At 38.1% G+C, this 22,145-nt stretch overlaps 1 protein-coding gene across 4 annotated transcripts in view; it reads left to right on the top strand.

The window, feature by feature from the left end:
- The first annotated feature begins 4,417 nt into the window (after positions 1 to 4,417).
- Positions 4,418 to 22,145, top strand: part of LOC127411638 (alpha-actinin-1-like) — a 39,601-nt gene continuing 21,873 nt past the window's right edge. For 2 of the 4 annotated variants that reach the window (XM_051647341.1, XM_051647342.1), the window contains exons 1-3: positions 4,419 to 4,823; positions 20,716 to 20,830; positions 21,165 to 21,284. In XM_051647341.1, coding sequence (XP_051503301.1) covers positions 4,698 to 4,823; positions 20,716 to 20,830; positions 21,165 to 21,284 — 361 coding nt within the window. In that variant the 5' untranslated portion in view covers positions 4,419 to 4,697. Of the gene's footprint in view, positions 4,824 to 20,715; positions 20,890 to 21,164; positions 21,285 to 22,145 lie in introns of all 4 variants that reach the window. The other 2 variants (XM_051647344.1, XM_051647343.1) reach the window with 2 other exon arrangements.

Below are 22,145 nucleotides of genomic sequence, written 5' to 3' on the forward strand. Positions count from 1 at the left end.
CCAGTTACAGTGGTGCTATGACCTGGATGGGAGTGAGGTTTAGGGGGGTGAGTGTAATGGTAGCCAGCTGGTAGTTAGCTGTGCAGTGTGTAAACCTCACTTCCCTTGCCTCAAGAGGTGCACTAGCGACTGCTGTTACAGACTGTAGCCCTTAGCCTCCTCATTAGTGTGCCTGCCTCCCATATTAGAGACCCTGGTTCAAATCCTGCTCAGAGTGGGTCAAGCAGGATCAGTTACACATATGCTTTTGCAACTCACTACTCATGTGTACTTTTACATGAGCTACTCTTTTACTCAAACTTGAGTAGTTTTTAGGACAGGTAATTTTACTCCCTGCATACATTAGTGATTTTCATATGAATCCGTTTACATTTTTGAGTGTGCCCTGTTGTTTTTGTTTTAAAAATTTTGCCTGGAATTGATGCTGCTCAGGGTTCTTTAGGAGACATTTATGGTAGAGCAGGAGAGCAGCATCCCTAAGGCAGTTGCTGAAGCCAAGATCAGCAGAATCCTTCAGCATCCCTCCATGTCAGCCTTCTTTACCCACGTCACCACTGCCTACCAAAACCGAGCCAGGTCCAAAAATGTTAAAAAAATAAAATAAATTATGAATTTCTCTCAAACAAAGCATACGAGGGTTTCATTCTGTTTCACTCAGAATATATGGACATTTGTGTATAGAGATTGAAAATTTTAAACATACAGAAGGTTATATTGTTGACACCACTCAACTCAAAAAGAGACTGAAACTCCCAGATTATTGCTTTTCTTAATGATCTGCTCCTTTAAACTGCTTCATGAGGGCAGTGTTTCCTGTTTACATAACCTTTGGCTAAAGTTTTCCAAGTTTGGTGGTTTAGATTTTGCAAACTGCAGTAGCTAGACTGATGCTGTTTCAAGTCGTATTTGCCTCTTTATATTCATAAGCCTTGTGTCCAATTACAACACAGACCCAAAGGAAAACTTAAAGTGTGAACGAAATGTCGCCCAATGGTGGCGAACACAAACAAACGTTGGTATAATAATTAAGTTGGATAAAAGTTTTCTTTATGTTGGTGAGAATGTTTTACTCCTGTGACTAAATAGCAGTGTTCAGAGTTAAATATTTTTCTCACTGTCTGTGCGCCTGACATGTGACGTCCTTTCCCAAACGTTCACCGCTTGGAAGTTTGTCCATACAAGGAAGTGCGCTCCATTTCCAGCAATCCAGAGTACAGTGTGCAGAGTGCATTAACGCTTGTGTGTTTCTCATCTATTTCTGGGGATACATTTGCTATAAATCTAAAAATAAAAAAAAATAAAAAAATAAATAAAAATAAAAAATGTAGGTACGTCCTCATATTTAAAAAAGCAAAAATATCTAGGTGTTTGTGTATGTGTGTTTAAGGCAGCCGCTTCAGCATCTGAAGAGGGTGACTTCTTTCTACCCGGAACACATCATTACCATACATGGCAGAGGCTTTCAGTCCCAACAAACCAAACACGACACGCTGCGCTCCATCACACGCAAACGGCCCTTCTTCGGAGTTGAAGAAGGGAGGCATGAGGCGACGCTGAACCGTCTCTATGCTCTGGGAATGTAAAGTAACGGTGTGAAGTTTGACAGCTCTGACAAACATGAAACGTGTCATTACGCCCGGTATAACAGTCATACAAGTAAAGGCTGCAATGAAATTCTAGGAGCCGTTCAGACCGAATGCGTTCTTGCGCTCGCAAAGTATCTCAAGAGTCGAAACCCATTTTAACAGTTTGAAGTGTAACATTAACTAACGAGGCGCTCTTGCTCGAGACGCGGCGCAACCGGTATTTTAGAGCTCTACAGTACATCCGTCTAGTGCATGTTTACAAAAGAATAGAATTGGAAAAAAACACCTTCGATGTGAACTGCCCCTTTATGCACGTTGATCTTTCATTGCAATTGCATGTACTAAAACAGCTGACACCGATAACTGTACATTATACAATAACAGTACAATACAATTAATAGCTAAACTATAGTTTAGTATAAGTGCGGTATAAAATAAAAATATCGAGAATAAAACTGTTATGAATAATTATGTAGGCCTATTTAGGGTACAACGGGGCTAAATCTCAGACTGACAGATCCAATCACAATGGAGATTCATTTGTTAATAGAATATCCAAATGTGATTGAAATCAAGAGAAAATGTTTAACCCTTTTCTGAAGTGGTTATTTTGTTACGTAATTTGTTACTTAAAAAACTTGTAATTACTTTTGCTGTCTCAAAAGTATTTGACTAAATTGACAAATTTTGCCACTGAATAGTTTTTTTTTATCAAAATAACCTTAATTTATTTTCACACAAATTATGTTGTTGCTCCATTAGTATTTAATATATATATATATATATATATATATATATATATATATATATATATATATATATATATATTTTTTTTTTTTATTTATTTATTTTTTTTTTTTTTTTCAGTTTTGATAAACATTGTGACCTGAAAAAGAAAAACAAATTTTCCTTAAGGTGTGCCTTTAGCCCCATTGAACCCTATATAAATATGCAGTAGAGTGATTAGTTGTCCAAATAAAATGCATTTGCAGAGTGTTTGGAGTGAAAGTGTGAAAAGAAAAACAATTGGAGAGGGTTACTTAAAAAACCTAATTTCCACGCAGAAATTGCTAGTAAATTTAACAGACCATATTTTCAAGTAAAGCTACACACAGTTCTTGGTGGCTTTAATTAGAAATTCTCAAGTAAAGTTTACTTGGTAATACTCTGTTTAAGTAACTTTTGCTCATTCTTTGTACATTTTATTTAAGCTATGTAACACTGAATTAAGCCATGCTTTTAAAAGTATACTAACATTTCAATGCGTTTTTAACATATTGGTAGCATATGACACTCAGAAGCCTTCCCCTGGGAAGCTTAATGCATGCTATATAGTCTATTAGACACCATCACCTAGCTTTAATGGCAATAGAAACAAGATCCAGAGCTGCACCTAGACCTTAACATTTGGTGCACAAAACACGATGACGGTAACATCAACATATGAATTTTTTTATTATGAACAGGTCATTTTGAGTAGAAAATGAACTTCAGACTTCACAAAACAAGTTCCTAACAGAACAACAAAGTCAACAATAAAAACGGTTTAAATAAAACGTGCTAATAGTGAAACCAAGCAAGCTCATTAATCAGTGCATGCTGGGAACACCAGCTTTGAAAAGTTAAGTAAAATTTACTTATTTCATTTACCTGTGAAATTTACTCAAATTAGCAAATAAATATGACATGGTTTTCTACTTTAGGACATGATTATGCATGATAAAAATAACAAACAATCATAAATTATATTTACTTATAAGCAAGAGCATTCATTTTAACATGTTTGAATTGAGTACAAATGTAGAATTTACTTAATGTTTTCAAGTTCATGTTAAACTACCTTATTCAATGTGGAAAGTACTTAATCTTTTCTGTTGTGTTTACTTCACCACATAATAATTTTTTCAGTGTTGGCTTAACACAAATTAACTGTTGTCCATTGTTTAATCACAAGACACTAGAGCCTCAGATACTCACAGTATAATCATACAGGTATTTATAAGGCGAACATTTTTTATGTTTGCACCAGAGCGCCTAATAGCTGTACAAACATGCTTTGAATAAACAAAACTAATCATTTCAATCCTGCTCCAGAAATTACCTTCTCAGGGATTCAATGGAGGAAATCTCTTCATCTTAAGATTCATAGCCTTTCTTCCCCAAAGTAGGATGTGATGGATGTGAGGGATATCCCCTGCCAAGTCTAGGCAGACATCTTTATGGATAAGGTCTGACCACAGGTTGCCTTGATCTGTGACATATCTGACCACAAAGCCAGCTTCCACTTTCACTTTGTTTTCATTCCCATCTTTTATGACGAAATGCATTTTTCACAAGCACATTGGTGATGAAAAAATATAGTATGTAGGGTTTTTTAATGGATGTGGTACCCCCTGTGATACCCCCCGTGGTACACCCCACCCCCCATTACTTTTCGACTTCCTAAAGAGGAACCTGAGTACTGTTACCTGAGACAAGGTGAGATATAACAACCACAAGGGTGTGGTCACCTGAAGGGCAGGGAGGAAACCATTGATGGATTTATAATAGACATAATAGACATAACAGGCTACCACCTACGCCATTATTTACATATCATTAAATAACTGAACACTACAGAGTAAATCATCCTGTAATCAATTGAAGCACCACAATCCTACCTAAAAGCTTTTCAACCTACGTCCATGCAGACAACCTACACCAATTATATGAATGGACAGCGAGATTAGCCAATCATCACCGAGCCTTTGCTAGTGGGCGGGCTCTAGGACTTCTCGCAATCGCCAATCAGACGCCCTTCCAAGTCTTTCTTTTTATTTTTTTTTCTGACACAGCTAAGTTTTTTTTGCTGCCGATGCTCGTGCTGGAGGTTCTGCCTACTCGCCATTCTGGATAGCGGCGGTGGAAAAAACGGACAGAAGGAGAAAGAACAAGGAGGCACGGACTTTGGGGCGAGTGAACGGGGCAGGATAAGCGAGGCAGCGACAGGCAGCGCGTTTACCGGGCCGTTAGTTTTGTGCACATCGTCTTAAGTGCGCACGAGAGTGTTACTGAGCCGCGGCAGCGCTCTGTAGGAGAGAGAGACCGGAGGGACGGGAACGGTAGTTTAGCATGGATCACCATCATCAGCAACATTATCATCATCAGTACGATGGAGAAAATGACTACATGCAGCAGGAAGACGATTGGGACCGGGATATGCTACTCGACCCCGCCTGGGAGAAACAGCAACGAAAGGTATACTATAGTATCTTAGCCTCCGGTTTAACGGGTAACCTTTCTGCAAACCAGCAGAAAAATAACATGTCGAAATGTGGATACCGTGGGGATTTATAGGGGCTGTTGGTCCAGAAACTGGCTTTGCACAGCAACTCATGCATGAATGTGTATATTTTGTGTGTTAGATTTGTTTATTCATCACTACGCCACACGTCTCAAGCATGTGTGTTTATAGATAGAAGACCATCAAAAGGTTTTATTGCACGACACTCTAAATGTTTATAAGGCATTAGAAGCATTTAGCATAAGAAACTTGAGGAACATCTGTTGTCGAACTGCGCATGTTCCTGTTCTCCCGTCCGTCTGTCCATTTATTCGAGCGTTGTCACGGGCCCGCCCCTACTCAAACGATCGGAACCCTGATCACTGGACACCGCGAGCAACAGATGTCAGTGACACGCGCTCTGGATGCGACTCATAAATGATCCGCTGTGCGCGCGGAGAGCTCGAGCTCCAGTCACGGCGCGGAGACGCTGTCTGGCTGGCGCTTTAACGAATATGTGGCCCATGACAGTTCCGTTAACGGAGCTATTTGTTGGGAGGACGGGTTGAAATGTGAGTTTGTGGTGATTTTTTACAGAGAAGTCTTAAAAATATGTGAAATATGAGTTCCCCACAGTGTATTTCCTCCCCTTTGCAAAACAGGGGGAGGGAAAAAAAGCGAACAAGTACTGGAATCTGCTGCGGTTTGGGCTGGGCTTGTCAGGGAGCGAGTCTGCCCAAAAATGGTAATAACAGACCCCGTACACTGCTGCTGGAAAACTTTCACCCGTTCCCTTTTTTCCTTCCTCGAGAGCTTGTAGGCTCCTGAATGATGTCATCAGCTACCGGCGGGAAAGACTCATGCTCAGGTATGCAGGGGCAGAGTCCTTCAGGTCAACTCATACTGCTATAAACCCCTTACAAAATCATGTGGCAAGAGTTTTATACTAGACTAGCCATGATCATACTTACGTAACTGAATATTAAGAGAGACGAACCCCCTAAAGAAGTTATGCATCAGTAGTTCAGGATCATCATATTTTGAATGTTATGACACAATTGCTATTATGAACCATATGTTTTGGTGTGATTGTGTGCTTGGTCAAATGGAAGTGAGAGCGAGAGACACACACACACACACACACACACACACACACACACACACACACACAACCATAAAAAAAGCCCTGAGGTGTTTTTTCACTTTCACTACTGTTCATAAATAACCACACATGTCAGCTCCATACTGCTTTAAAGAGATAGTTCACCCAAAAATGAAAATTGTCTCATCATTTACTCACCCTCATGCCATCCCAGATGTCTTTCTTCTGCTGAACACAAAGATTTTTACAAGAATATTTCAGCTCTATAGGTCCATACAATGCAAGTGAATGGTGGCCAAAACTTTGAAGCTCCAAAAAGCACTTAAAGGAAACATATAAGTATGACTTCAGTGGTTAAATTCATGTCTTCTGAGGTGATATGATAAGTGTGGGTGAGAAACAGATCAATATTTAAGTCCTTTTTTTACTATAAATCTCCAATTTCTCTTCCACATTCTTCGTCTTTTGTTTGTATTGCTTTGCATTCTTCGTGCATATCGCCACCTACTGGGCAGGGAGGAAAATTTATAGTAAAAAAGGACTAAAATATTGATATTTTTCTCACCCACACCTATTATATCGCTTTGACGACATGTATTTAACCACTGGAGTCGTTTGGATTACTTTTATGCTGCCTTTATATGCTTTTTAGACCTTCAAAGTTCTGGCCACCATTCACTTGCATTGTATAGCCCCACAGAGCTGAGATATTCTTCTAAAAATTCTCTCAAAATGATTTTCATTTTTGGGTGAACTACCCTTTAAACAGGCAAAGTGTTGCTCATTAAATACACTCTATGATTTCAATGATGCAAATGTGTGCCAGACAAATTGTTTATTGTTCTGCATTCTGACAGGGCTGAAAGGGCAGTAGTAAAATGAGAAAAATCTGTTCTGTAAACACACACGTACACACTGCAGGTCTGGGGCAGCCGTGGCCTCCAAATTACAAAAATATCTGAGGAACCATCAGAATGTTTATGCATTCAAGTACTTCAGCAAGTTCAGACTGGACCAAAAGAATCATTAACACACATTTTACAGTGTATCAACCTTTGTGTTGGTCTGTGAGTGTGTGTGTGTGTGTGCATCTTGAGGAAAAGCCCCTTGGGCTGGACAGGTGTGAAGTGATTCACTGTAAAACAGGAAGACTAAACAGTAGCAAGACCTCTTGTAAACTCTTTTTCTCTCTTTTCCCCCGGTCCTCATATGAGAGATCAGGTGTTCGTTGTTTTGTTTAGGTGTCCCTCCCCCATTTACTTGGCCAATCAGAGAGGACAGATGGTATCCAGTGTTTTGGCAGTTTCAAATTGTTATTTACCCCACTTAAAAATCAAATGACACCAGACAGAGTTCTAACTAGTCTCACTGACCATCCTGTGTATTGATTTGTGTGTCAGTTTACATTGATTTACACTTCTGTTCTCACTCATACTTACAGGAATGTTCCAGGTTAGGGGCAATTTTCAGACATTTTCATAATCGATCGTCATGGAAATTAACTTTCAATTAATTGATTAATCATTAACGTTAATACCGCAAAATGCATGTGGAGGACTCCAGATATTATGTGCATGTAGCCTACTCTTTAAATATAATTTAAATTAATACACTTAATAAATGCAAGTATTGGCATTTTCCTTTTAAAATATATTTAGTTCAGTGTATTTTAATACATAGGCTATGTTTAGTACAAATTTGTGAATTGTTTAATTACTGTTAATGAATAACTGTTAATCATAACTTGTATTCAAGATATATCACTTGTATACAGTACATATTTGATTCATTAAAACTTCACGTTGTGGATTGTGGGAAATTTCGGACCTTTGAACTGATTTTTTTATTTGAAAGTAAGTCAAACCATAACACGCTGCATAAACACAGTAGCCTTCATAACAAACAGTTTTTCTGGTGCTGGTGAGATGTTAGCTGAATGTGCCTTAATGCTTTCCCTGCAATCACTGATATAATTGTAGGTTGAGATGAAACAAGTAGACCAGCAGAACAAAAGTGCTTGTTGTCATGTTGTACTTTAACATACTATCATGGTGTATACAGAAAACATAATGTTCATTTATAGAGAAACGCTCCAACACTGATTACATTGAGCCCACTTCATCTTCATCTGCGTGTCTTCTTCTGTGATGTGGACAAGACATGACATGCAGCACTCATTTGTTGGCAAACCTGGAAGGCTAATTCGCCATGGGTTCCCTCTGGAATTTCCTATGGGTTTTTATAATGGGTTTTTACATTTATGAGTAAAATAAGGTCTGTGGTAAACAGTACTTGACGATACTTGGATGTTTTGTTCTACAACATAAATTACACACTTTCATACCTCAAATGTAAATTGTAAAAAAAGGTATGGTGCTAAGGAGTTGCTAGATAAGGACTACAAATAAATACGGAAAACCGTAGTAGTTCTTACCTAGCAAACTGATTTTCTTTTTTTAAATGGCAACCTTAAAATATAGGTTTGAGGTATGACTGTGTAATCTATGATGTAGAAAAAAACATCCAAGTATCTTCAAGTAATATTTACCACAGACCTTATTTTAGTCATAAATCCAAAACTGACATTATACAAACTCATAGGGAAATCCAGAGGGAACCCAGCACTAGAAAATGCTAATTCTCTTTAAAGTTTTTGGACTACAATGTGAACAGCTCTATTCTAAATAGATTATAAAGAGATTCTAAATAGTGTTGCTTCATAAACCTTGCTAAGATTTTTCTTAACAACTAACTGTAAGTATTAAACTTCAGCAACTCGTAACATGCCCCACAATGTTTGTCATTACGGACATTAATGATACCTCAAATTATGTGGCTAACTGAGAAGAGGTGTGCCCTTACTTTTCTAAGCAGTGGTCAGATTTAAGATTTTTGTCAGGTAGTCCATAAATCAAACAAAAAATCCCAAAGACTGACATGAAAGTAGGACCCAAGTCATATATAGGGAGCAGAATATTACAGAGAATTGAGGGTGGGCTTTTTATTGACTTGGACCAGTAAGCAACCACCCAAAACACCCTAGCATCATAGTGGCAAGTTTTACACAGACAAGCACCTCTCACAATGTCTTCAAACCGTAATATTGACTTGTTTCTGTAGACCGTCACTGTATGACGGCGTCACCATGTTTGTGACCAAAATTCCATAGACCTTCAGTGTGCCGCGCTGTGGGATGCGACAAAAGACGGCAGAATTTTTGTTTCTATTTATAACGCTTGAAAAAGTGATACTGCTGTTTACTTACCAGAGCCAAAATGATTTTGGACCCACTTTATATTAGGTGGCCTTAATTACTATGTACATAACCATTTGATACAATGTACTTTTTTTGTACATACTTGTTGTTGCATTGTAATTACATTTAAAGTACCTGCATTTAATTACATTTGTAGTTACACTCTTTATTTTACCCCAAAACCAGCCTTACCCCAAAACCTAACTCTAACCCCTTATCCTAACCCTAACCCAACCCTTACTCCTAAACTTACCCCTACCTCAACCTCAGTAGCAGCAAATGTGGATATTTTGCAGAACAACATGTAGTTACACAGTAAATACGTAGTCTTGTATGAATTTAATGTTAGTACATAGTAGTTAAGGCCACCTAATATAAAATGTGACCATGTTTTTTTTTCTTTCATTAAAACCTTATCTTTATAAGTCAAGCAGTGATGAATGGGGAGAGCACGGATAACACTAATAATTTATTCAGACATTTATTGTCATTACATGTGTCAATTAAATTTATAAAATAATCCAGTCGGATACAATTAAACTGGAAAAGCACATAGGACGATGTTAAATTCATAACACCCAGACTGTATAAAGGTACAGTATGTCATAATTGTAACACATTGAAATAAATAAAAGCACTATATTGTCAACATACAGTTCTATATATTTAATGTGTATGTAATAATGTTAGTCAATAAACAACACATAAGATTATGAAGCACAGACTTTATTTACACCACCAAACTACAATGTAAACATATTAGTCATATACAGTTGAAGTCAGAAGTTTACATACACTTAGGTTGAAGTCATTAAAACTAATTTTTTTAACCACTCCACAGATTTCATATTAGCAAAACTATAGTTTTAGCAAGTCGTTTAGGACATCTTCTTTGTGCATGACATGAGTAATTTTTCCAACAATTGTTTACAGACAGATTGTTTCACTTTATTTGACTATATCACAATTCCAGTGGGCCAGAAGTTTACATACACTAAGTTAACTGTGCCTTTAAGCAGCTTGGAAAATTCCAGAAAATGATGTAAAGCCTTTAGCCAATTAGCCAATTAGCTTCTGATAGGCTAATTGGAGTCAATTGGAGGTGTACCTGTGGATGTATTTTAAGGCCTACCTTCAAACTCAGTGCCTCTTTGCTTGACATCATGGAAAAATCAAAAGAAATCAGCCAAGACAAAAAATTGGTGGACCTCCACAAGTCTGGTTCATCCTTGGGAGCAATTTCCAAACATCTGGAGGTACGACGTTCATCTGTACAAACAATAGTACCTGTTGTGGGGGTGCTTTGCTGCAGGAGGGACTGGTGCACTTCACAAAATAGATGGCATCATGAGGAAGGATAATTATGTGGATAAATTGAAGCAACATCTCAAGACACCAGCCTGGAAGTTAAAGCTCGGTCACAAATGGGTCTTCCAAATGGACAATGACCCCAAGCATGCCTCCAAAGTTGTGTCAAGGTATTGGCGTGGCCATCACAACGCTCTGACCTCAATCCAATAGAAAATGTGTGGGTAGAACTGAAACAGCGTGTGCAAGCAAGGAGGCCTACAAATCTGACTCAGTTACACCAGTTCTGTCTGGAGGAATGGGCCAAAATTCCAGCAACTTATAGTGAGAAGCTTGTGGAAGGCTACCCAAAACGATTGACCCAAGTTAAACAATTTAAAGGCAATGCTACCAAATACTAACAAAGTGTATGCAAACTTCTGACCCACTGGGAATATGATGAAAGGAATAAAAGCTGAAATAAATAATTCTCTCTACTATTATTCTGACATTTCACATTCTTAAAGTAGTGATCCTAACTGACCTAAGACAGGGAATGTTTTCTACGATTAAATGTCAGGAATTGTGAAAAACTGAGTTTAAATGTATTTGGCTAAGGTGTATGTAAACTTCTGATTTCAACTGTGCACTAATATGCCTCAATTGCTTTCTGTGTATTCTTTAAGTTGAAAGCAGCTCTTACATTTATACAGACAGAAGTTTTGTGATGTTGTGACCAAATCAGATTACAACATTTCTGAATGAGAGATGTTAATGGTGATGTACTCGCTGGTCACACATCAGACTTGCCGGCGTACAGAGATAAATCGTGGATAAAATATATTTAAATGTCTGTGAAAGTCAAATTTGGCAATATTTGTGCTAACTGGGTTTTTTTTCTTTATATCGTTTCATGGGTGTTTTTCCATTCACTGCCATTGTTTCTTCCCACTGATGGTCACAAATATGGAGGTTGCGAGGAAAATGTGACGTCACTAAAACAGGTCAATAAATACTGAAATCCATTCTGCTGTGCCATGCAGCATGCAGACAGTTCCATTGTGTTACTGGATGTTTCACTCCTGCAGTAATTTAATTCTCCTGGCAGGCCTTTAGCCTAAGTGGTTCTGTTTGAAGATGCTGACTTCTCTAATAAGGAAGTATTCAAAAACAGGAAAAACTATTTAGCTCTATTGAATGTGAGTCAGCCACACCTGCCACACACTGGCTACATTTACATGCACCCTCATAATGTGATTACAATGTGATTAAAGCAATACTGCGATTAAACTGTTGCTCATGTAAACAGAATATTGGGATTATGATGTTGGGATTATGCTAATAATCAGAGTAATGATAATCGCAGTAAGATATGTGGAGTACTCCTATTTTAATCGCTTCATTCTGGCATGTAAACTCTTTAATCGCATTTCTTCCAGTCTGACCAATGTGCGAAAACATCGTGAAACAGAAGAAGCTGTACTTCTCGGCTTCATGTGAAACGGCAGTTTCTTGCACAGCAATTAAACAAATCAAGAAACAGTAGGGACAAGACTGTTTATCAATGCAGCCAAATAAATCTGTTTCGTCACCTGCATCACCTCAGTTGCGCCAGTTGCAGTAAAGATAGTTCAAATGAAATTTGAGGAGCTATAGTAAAAATGGTTTTCTTATGTTTTATCTATCAAAATGACGGACCTCATTTGGAATTATCTGTCAGTGTTTAAAAAGTGGAGGTGGAAATTAAACCTTTAAAATAAGACTTTAACCCGGCAACTTTTCTGGGACTACTCGACCCGTATAAACAAATAGTCATGCTAGCTCTGTGTATAAATGTATTTAGTAAACGTTTCTACATTAAAATGTGATATATTACAATTTTATTACATTGCTGCCATAATAATGGACCATTTAAAAAGTTTACGTGATCTGGCTCTCGTTTTTCTTTCCCTTCTACTTAAGAATTCCCACTCACTATGGTGGAGCAGTGACATCATTTTGTTATTGTGAATTATTAAAAGTATTCTGTTACACAATCCTCCCAACTTTCACAACTGTCCATTACCGCCAGAGCTGTTACCACGTGCAGCGCAAACGTACGGCACTTAGCAGTGGTCAAAAAGGATTTCCAAAACGGCTTTTGGATTATAAACTCAGAAATGTGGATTTGGACGGTAATTAAATTACCACACAACCTTGGTGTTTGTCTAAAAAGTAAGTAATTTGGCTGGGAATTTTCTCGCGGGAGGTGGGAGAAAAACACAGACATTTCGGATTCGGACGGCAATAAAATCACTGACTATCCCCTGTAAATGCTGGAATTACCTCATGTCCCCATGTAAAATAATTGGCATCCGAATACTGCTTTAATTGAATTTTGGTGAGATAAAAAGACCATATTCCACCAAAAAATGGCAAGTATGTCTTTCAAACGAGTTTGTCCTCGCGGGCAGAACACAGCAACATCCAGCACGTGTATTCTGATTCACAAACAAGTAACCCTTATGAACCAATTCTCATTAGTGAATCGAAACAGACTGAGCAACCAGTGTAATCCGATAAACAAATGACTCATATGAACCGATTATTTTTAGTGAATCAAATGAGACAGCTCATCCAGTGTAGTCAAAAATGACTCTTAATAACCGGTTCTTTTAATAAATCGTTCAGACTCACAAACTGACTGACTAATTTTCCTTATGTCAAACTGTATTTAAAGATACATATTTGCAACAAGATATTTTTTGTAATATTATTTAATAAAAAGCATTAAAACATCACTTTTCCAAGCAATAAAGAGTATTGGCAAGTAGCATGTAAACTGGATTGAAGAGGTTTGCCCAAATCATGTAAACATCTTAATCTTATTATTCCTTATACTCGGATTATTGCAATAATCAGATTATTGGTGTAGGCCTACATGTAAACGTAGCCACTGTTGGGATCTGAGATCTAGAGGTCTTCCCATGAATCTAGGGTCTTACTTTCTGTCTTACAATCTACTCTTGTCTATACATACAATGTTTACGGTTGCGATGTTGTTTGCAGTAAGTATTTTCCCAGTGTGTGTGTGTGTTTAGGGTACTAAAGGGTTAATGTAGTAGGAGATAAACCTCCTATTGCTTTTAGTCAGTCTAAAGAATTAAACTAAGTCTGCTGGTCCCAATCAGTTCTCTCTTCCTTTTTCTGTCTCTCTCACTTGTTCTCTTTTGTCTCTCTTCCTCTATTAGAGAGGGTAAGTTTAGTGTCCCATGGGGGATTCGGGGGCTGTTTTTTTTTTTTAGCTAAGAAGGATCTTTCTGTGGACATACTGACATGCACAGTGTATCTTTACACATATAACACATCTATAACCAATACAGATGTCCTAGACTCTGTTTCTGCCATTTTCTGCCCTGGAGATTGATGCAGGACGTGATGAGGTACTTTATCCCTCACTGTGCTCTTTCAGCCAATAAAAGCACAGTCTGAATACATCTATGCTGAATGAAAATGCTGTCGCCTCATTTACTGAGACTGTGAGTGTGTGCTCGAGCCAGACCAAGATGCTGTTGGATACAGTTTGTTGATGTGTGTGCATCTTTTTGTGTGTTCATTTAATCATGGTATGAAGGCTGTGCAGTTTAAAGAGTCAAATATGTCAAGTCAGGCTTTTTATCTTAGTGAAAGTCAAGCTCTTCATGCAAATAATTTATCACGAGCTGCTCCTAACATGATGATGTGCTCAAAACATGGACTTTGTTCCTTGTGTTTGACTGCAGAGTTACTGAGAAACAGGTATTATTGTTCCTCTGATAAAAGTTTTTTTATTTTAAAACATTGCCCCAGACTTTGTTGTGCTGCAGTGCTGACTTACCAAAGCCAATAGACTTTATACCGCACATATACAGCGTGTTTTTTAACTTCAATTAAGGTGAAAACAGTGATCAGACTGAGTCAGCTCTAACTCAATCTCATGGTTGACAGAATGTTGCTAATTAAATTAATGATCAATTAAACTGTGTGTCTGTAAATGTAAAAATAAGGGACAAGTTCACCTTAGAAGGTGGTGGTGGTGGTGTGTGTGTGTGTGTGTGTATGTGGGCAAATGTGGAATGTGTGTGGAACGTAGACAGTGGGCTGCATATCTCAGGCTGATTAGCACTTCCTGTCTGGAGAAGAGAAAACCAACAGACACCAACAAACAGCCCACAAATAGAGAGAGAAAGCAAACCAGACCAAAATAATCACACAGAAAAAAGACATCTGCTTCCCAAAGTTAATGTACCCTGAAATCGACCCCATACTGCCGAGTTACAGACAAGCACCATGCCCATCAGACATTTTTGCATCAATTCAAACATATTCTCCTTTCCCATTTGCGCTACTGAAAGTATGTTGCATGTACAATCTTCATGACATGGGTTCTGGTCCCATGGGAACCACGAGGAAGTAATTGTGTTCACATAAACAATGGTAAGCGCTAGGAATGCAAATTTTGGCAAATTATTTTAACCGAGTAACCGCCAGCATTAACTGGTTAATAACCGGGTAACCGATTAGCCATGAATCAAACAAGTGACCAAACAGGTATGACAAAGGTCTATACTGGCTGAAACAAAATAGGCTTACATGACAGATGTACATATTTAGCAATAGTTAATACATCAACATTTGAATGAACAACAGTATATTTCGTAACAAATAAATTTGGAATGGATCGCTTGCACGCCTAATTAACCTAGGAGGCGATAACTTTTGGCAGATTAACAATGGAAGAATAAAAACATAGCCTACCCACATATTGTGCTGCTGGGCAATCCTAATAATTTTTGTTTATAAAAATCAACATTTCTACATGGGCATGGGTCATTATGGTATGCAGCCAGATAACGGTAAGCCCGAGAACCCGCTCAGAAGGCACTGACATCCCGTCGTGCATCGCAGCACCCATCCCGTCTCCTGTGCAACATAAGTTAAATGCGGGGCTGTAAACATATGCTCATAGATGTAGAGGCTTGCAGGTTTTTAAATTTTTTTTATGTGGTACCACATTGTACTTGTGCTACTACTAAACTTTAAAGTCCTATTTTACAATTTGCAATGGAACATGTCGTCTTCATGGACAAAATAGTCCCACATCCTTGTCATTCAGACTGAGAGGAAGACAGTGATTTATGTGTTATCAGCTCCCTCATGTGTACATAATATGCCCTACATGTTAAACCCATCAAATTAGCTCTCTGTTCTTCCTTTAATTAACCTCTTGGTTAATTTTTAAACAGTAGTATTAGTCGAACAATTATTAATGCTGGGTAACCGTCTACATCCCTAGTAAGCGGTATTCAGAGGTTAAATATTTTTACTCAACTGACAATTAGGTTTAGGGCTTGGGTGAGGTTGTAGGGCTAATAAAAATGCATTCCTGTTGACTATTACATCATTTACAACTAAAAATACAATGCACTTTTGGTGCCACTCTGTGGACACTTCACCTCAACACTTCCATCTTCGGCCACTGGGGACAGGAGTTCGAATTTCGGTAAGCAAAGACCGATTTCAGCAGCAGAATTTTCAGCCTCCTATTGCCAATTTCACAGTGTAATCAGTCTTAATAGACAGAAAAAGAAAGATAGAAACAAAACTAGATTTTTACATTTTCTGAAAAAAAAAATAAATAAAAACACTTTAAACTGTTGTGCGTGGTTGTTGAGGAGTTCTGGGTTGTTAGGGTACTGCTAGCTGGTTGCTGTTTGAAGCACAAATGGAGCGGTTACATGCCACAGTTTAAAACTTAGGTGTGGTGTTTGTTTAGATCCCTAGACCACAGTATGAGCAATAGTAATAGCGATGCCTTAGCAAGCACCACTAATTATAAAGATGCACCGATGGAGAGATGGCAAGCCAGGCATTTCATCATTGTAAAGATATTTTAACACAACATTACTGTACTGCAAATATTACACTGGTATATTGTATATTCATCAGTGCAAATATGAGAATAATGGGGTCTGTTTGCAGGAGTTTATGTCATTGTGTGTATGTATTTGTGTGTGTGCAGTCAGCATTTTGTGTACACAGGTAACAGCTGTTATACCTGTCACAAAAACACCTGAGTAGGCAGACAGAGCTAATATGAGTACACAGGCCACTGTGTTGTGATACAAGAGGCCTGTAGATGCTTCGCTCATTCTCTCTGTGTCTCTTTCTATCTGTAAAACTAAGAATGTGTGTACAGTGACCCTAAAAATTTAAAAAGGGACACTAAGAAATGTATAATAAATGTGATTGCATTAGAAGCAAAATATCAAACCAGGAGGTGTTTGTTTTAAAGACAGCACAAGAACACCTTTCAAGCAAAACATAAAAAAAGACGTTTTTTAGGTTTTAAGTTATAAAACAATATAAGATAGGAAAGGTATAGCATAATTTGTATTGCAGATGCCACTTGGTTTGATATTTTGTTTCTAATGCAGTAAAATTCATACATTTTAGGGTGTCCAAATACTTTTTGAGGCAACTGTGAGTTTTCCCTATAGCAGTAAATGCACAGGTCTCTTTCCTGGCATATGGTGGAGTTTGTTTGTGTGTATGTGTGTGACTCGGAATGGCTGATTTGTTTTGTAGTTTTTCTGGCATACGTAGTTGCTATAGCAACCCCACAACAAGTTGTGCTGTATTTCACACCAGAGCATGAAAGAGTAAGAGCAGGAAAAATAGGCAAGGGACGGAGTTATAGATGGAAATAGAGGTTATAGAGTGAGCCCCCTTCTTAGCTGCAATGAAGAATTGTTCTCATGTAGGTGTGAGGAAATCTAGCAGCATTCCTTCTGAGTGAGCAGAGATGGCTGCTGTCTGTGTGGCTATATTTACATGCATTTGTATATGTGTGTGTCCGTTTACATGTCTATGCATATTTTATGTGGCCGTGTGTGAATGTGTCTTTTTGTTTTGGTGTATTTGTGTTTATTTTTGTGTGCATTTGTGCATGTTATGTGCTCATTGTGCAATTCCTACACGTTCTGTATTCTTCTTGATACACACCTAATCCTCACACAACCCTATTTGCATTTTTACATTTTCATTTAGATTTTCACACCCGACACAGGGGCTCTTTTTTTAGGTGTGGGAATCATAAGGAATTTGACAATTCTGATTGCTTAACAATTCCATTAATGATTATACTTTTTTAGGAAGAAATATTTTGAAATAAGAAATACATTTTTTATTGCATAAGTGCCCTCAGCAGTGTGTTCCCGAATGACTAGATCATTTCAGATTTCAACTGAGCAGATAAAACATATTGGAGATAAAATAAATACAATTCTTTCAAAAGGCGAACTTACACAGACTTTTTAATGATTTTTCAAATACTTTTTAGAGGCATATATGCAATCCAATAATTGTTCCTAAATATAAACAAATATTCTAAAACATTTCTCATTATGCGTTTTCCACAAAAATCATAATGTATAGGCCTGTCTTTAACTACACATTGTCTAATGAACAACCAATCAGTAATTGCACTGCCTGATTTATGTCTCAGGATTACATAACACAAGAACGGTTCTTGGTTAATTTTGAGTTGGACATGATGGAAGTCATATTTCAGGTCTACACTGGTAGTGCTGTGTTTTTTAGCTGTAGAATCAGTAAAGGCAGTGCTGTCGCTGAGAAACACTGTCAGAGTATTTAAGCACGATGTCCATATTAGCAGAAAAATGGACGTTCAAGAGCCGTTAACAGAACCGAAAGTCATGAAAAGCATATGGTTCCTGAAAAATGGAACCAGTTCAGAAAAAGAACCGGCTTATCTGTTCCCAAACTTAGTCTTTTGTCTTTTACATTTTGATTCACATTACTGTGGTATTGACAGTAATAGCTGCTGTATGTGTGTGCTACTAAACCAGCATCTGCTAACTGCCTCTTAAATGAATCCAAAACACTGCTGCTTGACTCACATTTGCCTCCAGACATTCCCATGTTACAGCATTTCCTGTTAGTAGCTGCCAAATTCCACACTGTTTCTCACCTGACCTGCCCCCTGTTACCCATAATCCATCATTGAACTGCACACTCCAGCCCACCCAATGAGATTGGTTATATCCTGTTATGTAGCAGGCCCACCTCGCTTTCTGATCTAGAACTTTCTAGAAGTTGGAACAGACATCAGAACACAGTTCTAGCCGTCGTTCCTGGCTGCCTTTAGTTGTGTAAATTGAAATGTCCCTGATTGCATTAAGCGGCATATCAATTGTAGAAGTGTGTGTGTTTGTGTGTGTGTGTGTGTGTGTGTGTTTAGCTTCTGTTCTGCTCCACAGCTGTTCCTCATCAGCTCGCTAACATACCGAAGAATCCTGAAACCACGGATACTCAGCGCTGCCATGACAACCCGTGGAGAACACTCACACTCCCATACACTCTCACAGTCAGGCATGATCGTAAAGGATTACAGTTTTACCAAAAGCATTCATGTATTTGCATAGTACAGGTGTATAAAATAAATAAAGCAGGTAAAAAAGGGGGAGTCCTGAGGATTTCATACCATAACCTTCAAAATTTGAAACTTCCATTTATTGAAAGTAAACTTGGCCTGCCTAGTCACATTGAGGTAATACTGTAGAAGTAGTATATATACTGTTATTCCTAAACATGAGGAGAGCTAACGATAAGCATAAAATGTGGGAAAGTCTGTTTTCTTGGCTATATGTAGCACCTGCTGCTTTGCATATCCTTCTATAAGAGACCCTATCACTAGAAATGAGTGGCTCAAGTGTATCTGGGACCCTGATCATTTCAGTATGACCTCCACTGTTTATGCAGCTTGTTTCTCCATGGATTGTTTTGTGAACATGTACTGCAGGCTTTGCAAAGAGGCTATTATTGAAAGGATGCGGTAGTTAAAACTTTTTTGAAGCCGACAGCAAACCCGCAGCTCACAACAAAGCACTGTTGCTCATTTCACATGTTAAGAAGGCATATACACTGAAGTCTTAAAGGAATATTCCGGGTTTAATACAAGTTAAGCTCAATCGACAGAACAATGTTGATTACCACAAAAGTTAATTTTGACTCGTCCCTCTTTTTTAAAAAAAAAAGCAATAAATCTGAGTTACAGTGAGGCTCTTACAGTGCAAGTGAATGGGGCCAGTCCGTAAACATTAAAATACTCTGAAATACTGTTTCAAAAGAATAGCCACAAAATGTAGAAAAATATGCATGTTAACATGATTTTAGTGTGATAAAATCGCTTGCTAACCTTTTCTGTGTAAAGTCCAATTTTACAGCTTTGTTGCCACGACAACGTAACGATGTAAACACTAAAACCCTAAAATGACCATAAAAACTATGATTTTAACATCTTTACAGCGCAAATAATTGAAACGTTTTAAAAGAAGAATTAATGTAAGTGCTTTTATAAAATTATAAGCTTCATATTTCTGAGTTAAACTCTCCAAAAATTGGCCCCATTCACTTCCACTGAAAGTGGAAAGTTTTTTTTTTTTAGAAAAGAAGAAATGAGTAAAAATTTGCAGTTTTTGGTGATAATAAACATTATGCCACAAATTCTGTTGACTGAGCTTAACTTGTATTGAACCCAGAATATTCCTTTAAAGTCACAGCAGCAGAACGACCCATGAAATTGTAAGGGTCAGAGAGTGGGTGGAAAATGGTAATGGAAAACCAAATTTGGTTTTTAAAGCAAAAAAATAAAAATACAAAATCCTAATGTTATAAGTGGACCTGAGGAAACAGGAATGAATAAATAATGAATTAAATGAACCATTTAAAAGAGTTAATAGGTTATAAACTGGCTGTGATGGGCTGGCCATATGTCCAGGGTGTTTCCCTACCTTCGGCCCGAGACAGCTGGGAGCTCCAGCATGACTCGCAGCCCTGCATAGGACAAGCAGCTAAAGAAAATGAATGGATGGACTGGCCATGATGTGCAATCACACAATTAGCTGATTTGGGGGCAGTATGACTATATCCAAAAATCATTTGTATTTTCATTATCTATATTTATGAGATTTGGAATAGATTTGAAAAGAATAGAATAGAAGTATGTATTGTATTTTTGTAGTGCTTACTGGATATTTTCCACATTTAAGAAAAAAGTGCACGTGTTTCTCACTCTGGTTTGGTTTCCAGAATTTCCACATCAGGGTCATTTGTCGCATTTAAATTTGCATTGTGTTTTAGTTTCATTTCATTTCTCATGTTCTAAATCTCTCTCTTTCAGACATTTACAGCATGGTGTAATTCTCATCTACGGAAGGCGGGAACGCAGATTGAAAACATTGAGGAGGATTTTAGAGACGGGCTCAAACTCATGCTGCTCCTAGAGGTCATCTCAGGTGGTCATCCTGGTCATCCGGACATTCCATGCATACAGAAAATTTGGATACTATGCATAGTATATATATACTATACTTCATAAGTAGTTATAGTAGTATGGTAGGATGCTCTTCTGAATATAGCCACAGGTTTGAATTTGGCATGCATTGTGCTTTGACCCCCCCTCCCCCCGTATTTTTGCAGTAGGCCCAAAAAACACTTTTTTCCATAAAATGGAATTTGCACACTTCAAGCTATCAGTACCTGTTTTAGACGACAGAGGATTGTGTGTGACTTATATGTGTGATAATATTAGGGATCCTGCACATTCAGACTGTCTCTCTCTTTCTGTAGGAGAACGATTGGCCAAACCAGAGAGAGGAAAAATGAGAGTCCATAAGATTTCCAATGTGAATAAAGCTCTGGACTTCATCGCCAGCAAAGGAGTCAAATTGGTTTCTATTGGAGCAGAGGGTAGGTCCCCCCCCAGCAGTGACCTATATCCTGCAGGCTTCCAGGGTCATGAGTTCAGTGTTCCAGTATGTGGGATCAATGGCTTATGTGGGATCAGTGGCTATCTGATGCTCTTTTTGTGTGTGATATGTGCATATATCTCTGGCTCATGTTACATTGAGCCCCTCTCCCTCCCATTAGCATCAGAGTTAAATGGGTTAAGCATACAGTATACATCTGACATATATTAGACCTTTCTGACAGTGTGTTTGTGTACTTTTCCTGTTACCTGCTCTCTCTCTTTCTCTTTCTCTCTCGCTCTATAATCCAGAGCAGCATTCCAGACAGATTAGCCTTCTACAAAACCCTTTGCCTCAGTCACGTACTGTTACCAGTTTGTGTGTGTGTGTCCAGCAGGGTGTGTGTAGAGTGTATTATGGGATTAGTGTAAGAAAAGAAGGTAGGCAGACACACATAGACATATGTTTACCTAGATATCTAGATAGGGACTCCCAATCACATCTACAGTATAGTTGTTCATATCTAATAGTAATATTTTAGGACCTTTAAGATTTTTTGCATTGTGAGATTATTTTCATGACAATTAAAGGTGCAGTATGTAATATTCAGAAACCCTTGTTATTAATGACACCTGTGGCCGTTAAGTGAACTGCAGCCATCTACCTGTTGCTCGTGATCCCGCACACACTCCATAGGAACGGGAGCATCGACCAAAACAATGACGTAACGTACAAAGAGACTGAACATGATTCACCGACATCATGCTGACAGATGAGGTAGCATAATTAAAATTACACAGTTATGATTGTTTTACAACAAACTTTGAGACTGCATATCCTATTTGACTCTCCAGTGCTGGAA

The sequence above is a fragment of the Myxocyprinus asiaticus genome, chromosome 21, assembly GCF_019703515.2.
Source record: "Myxocyprinus asiaticus isolate MX2 ecotype Aquarium Trade chromosome 21, UBuf_Myxa_2, whole genome shotgun sequence".
NCBI classification, from domain to species: Eukaryota; Metazoa; Chordata; class Actinopteri; order Cypriniformes; family Catostomidae; genus Myxocyprinus; species Myxocyprinus asiaticus.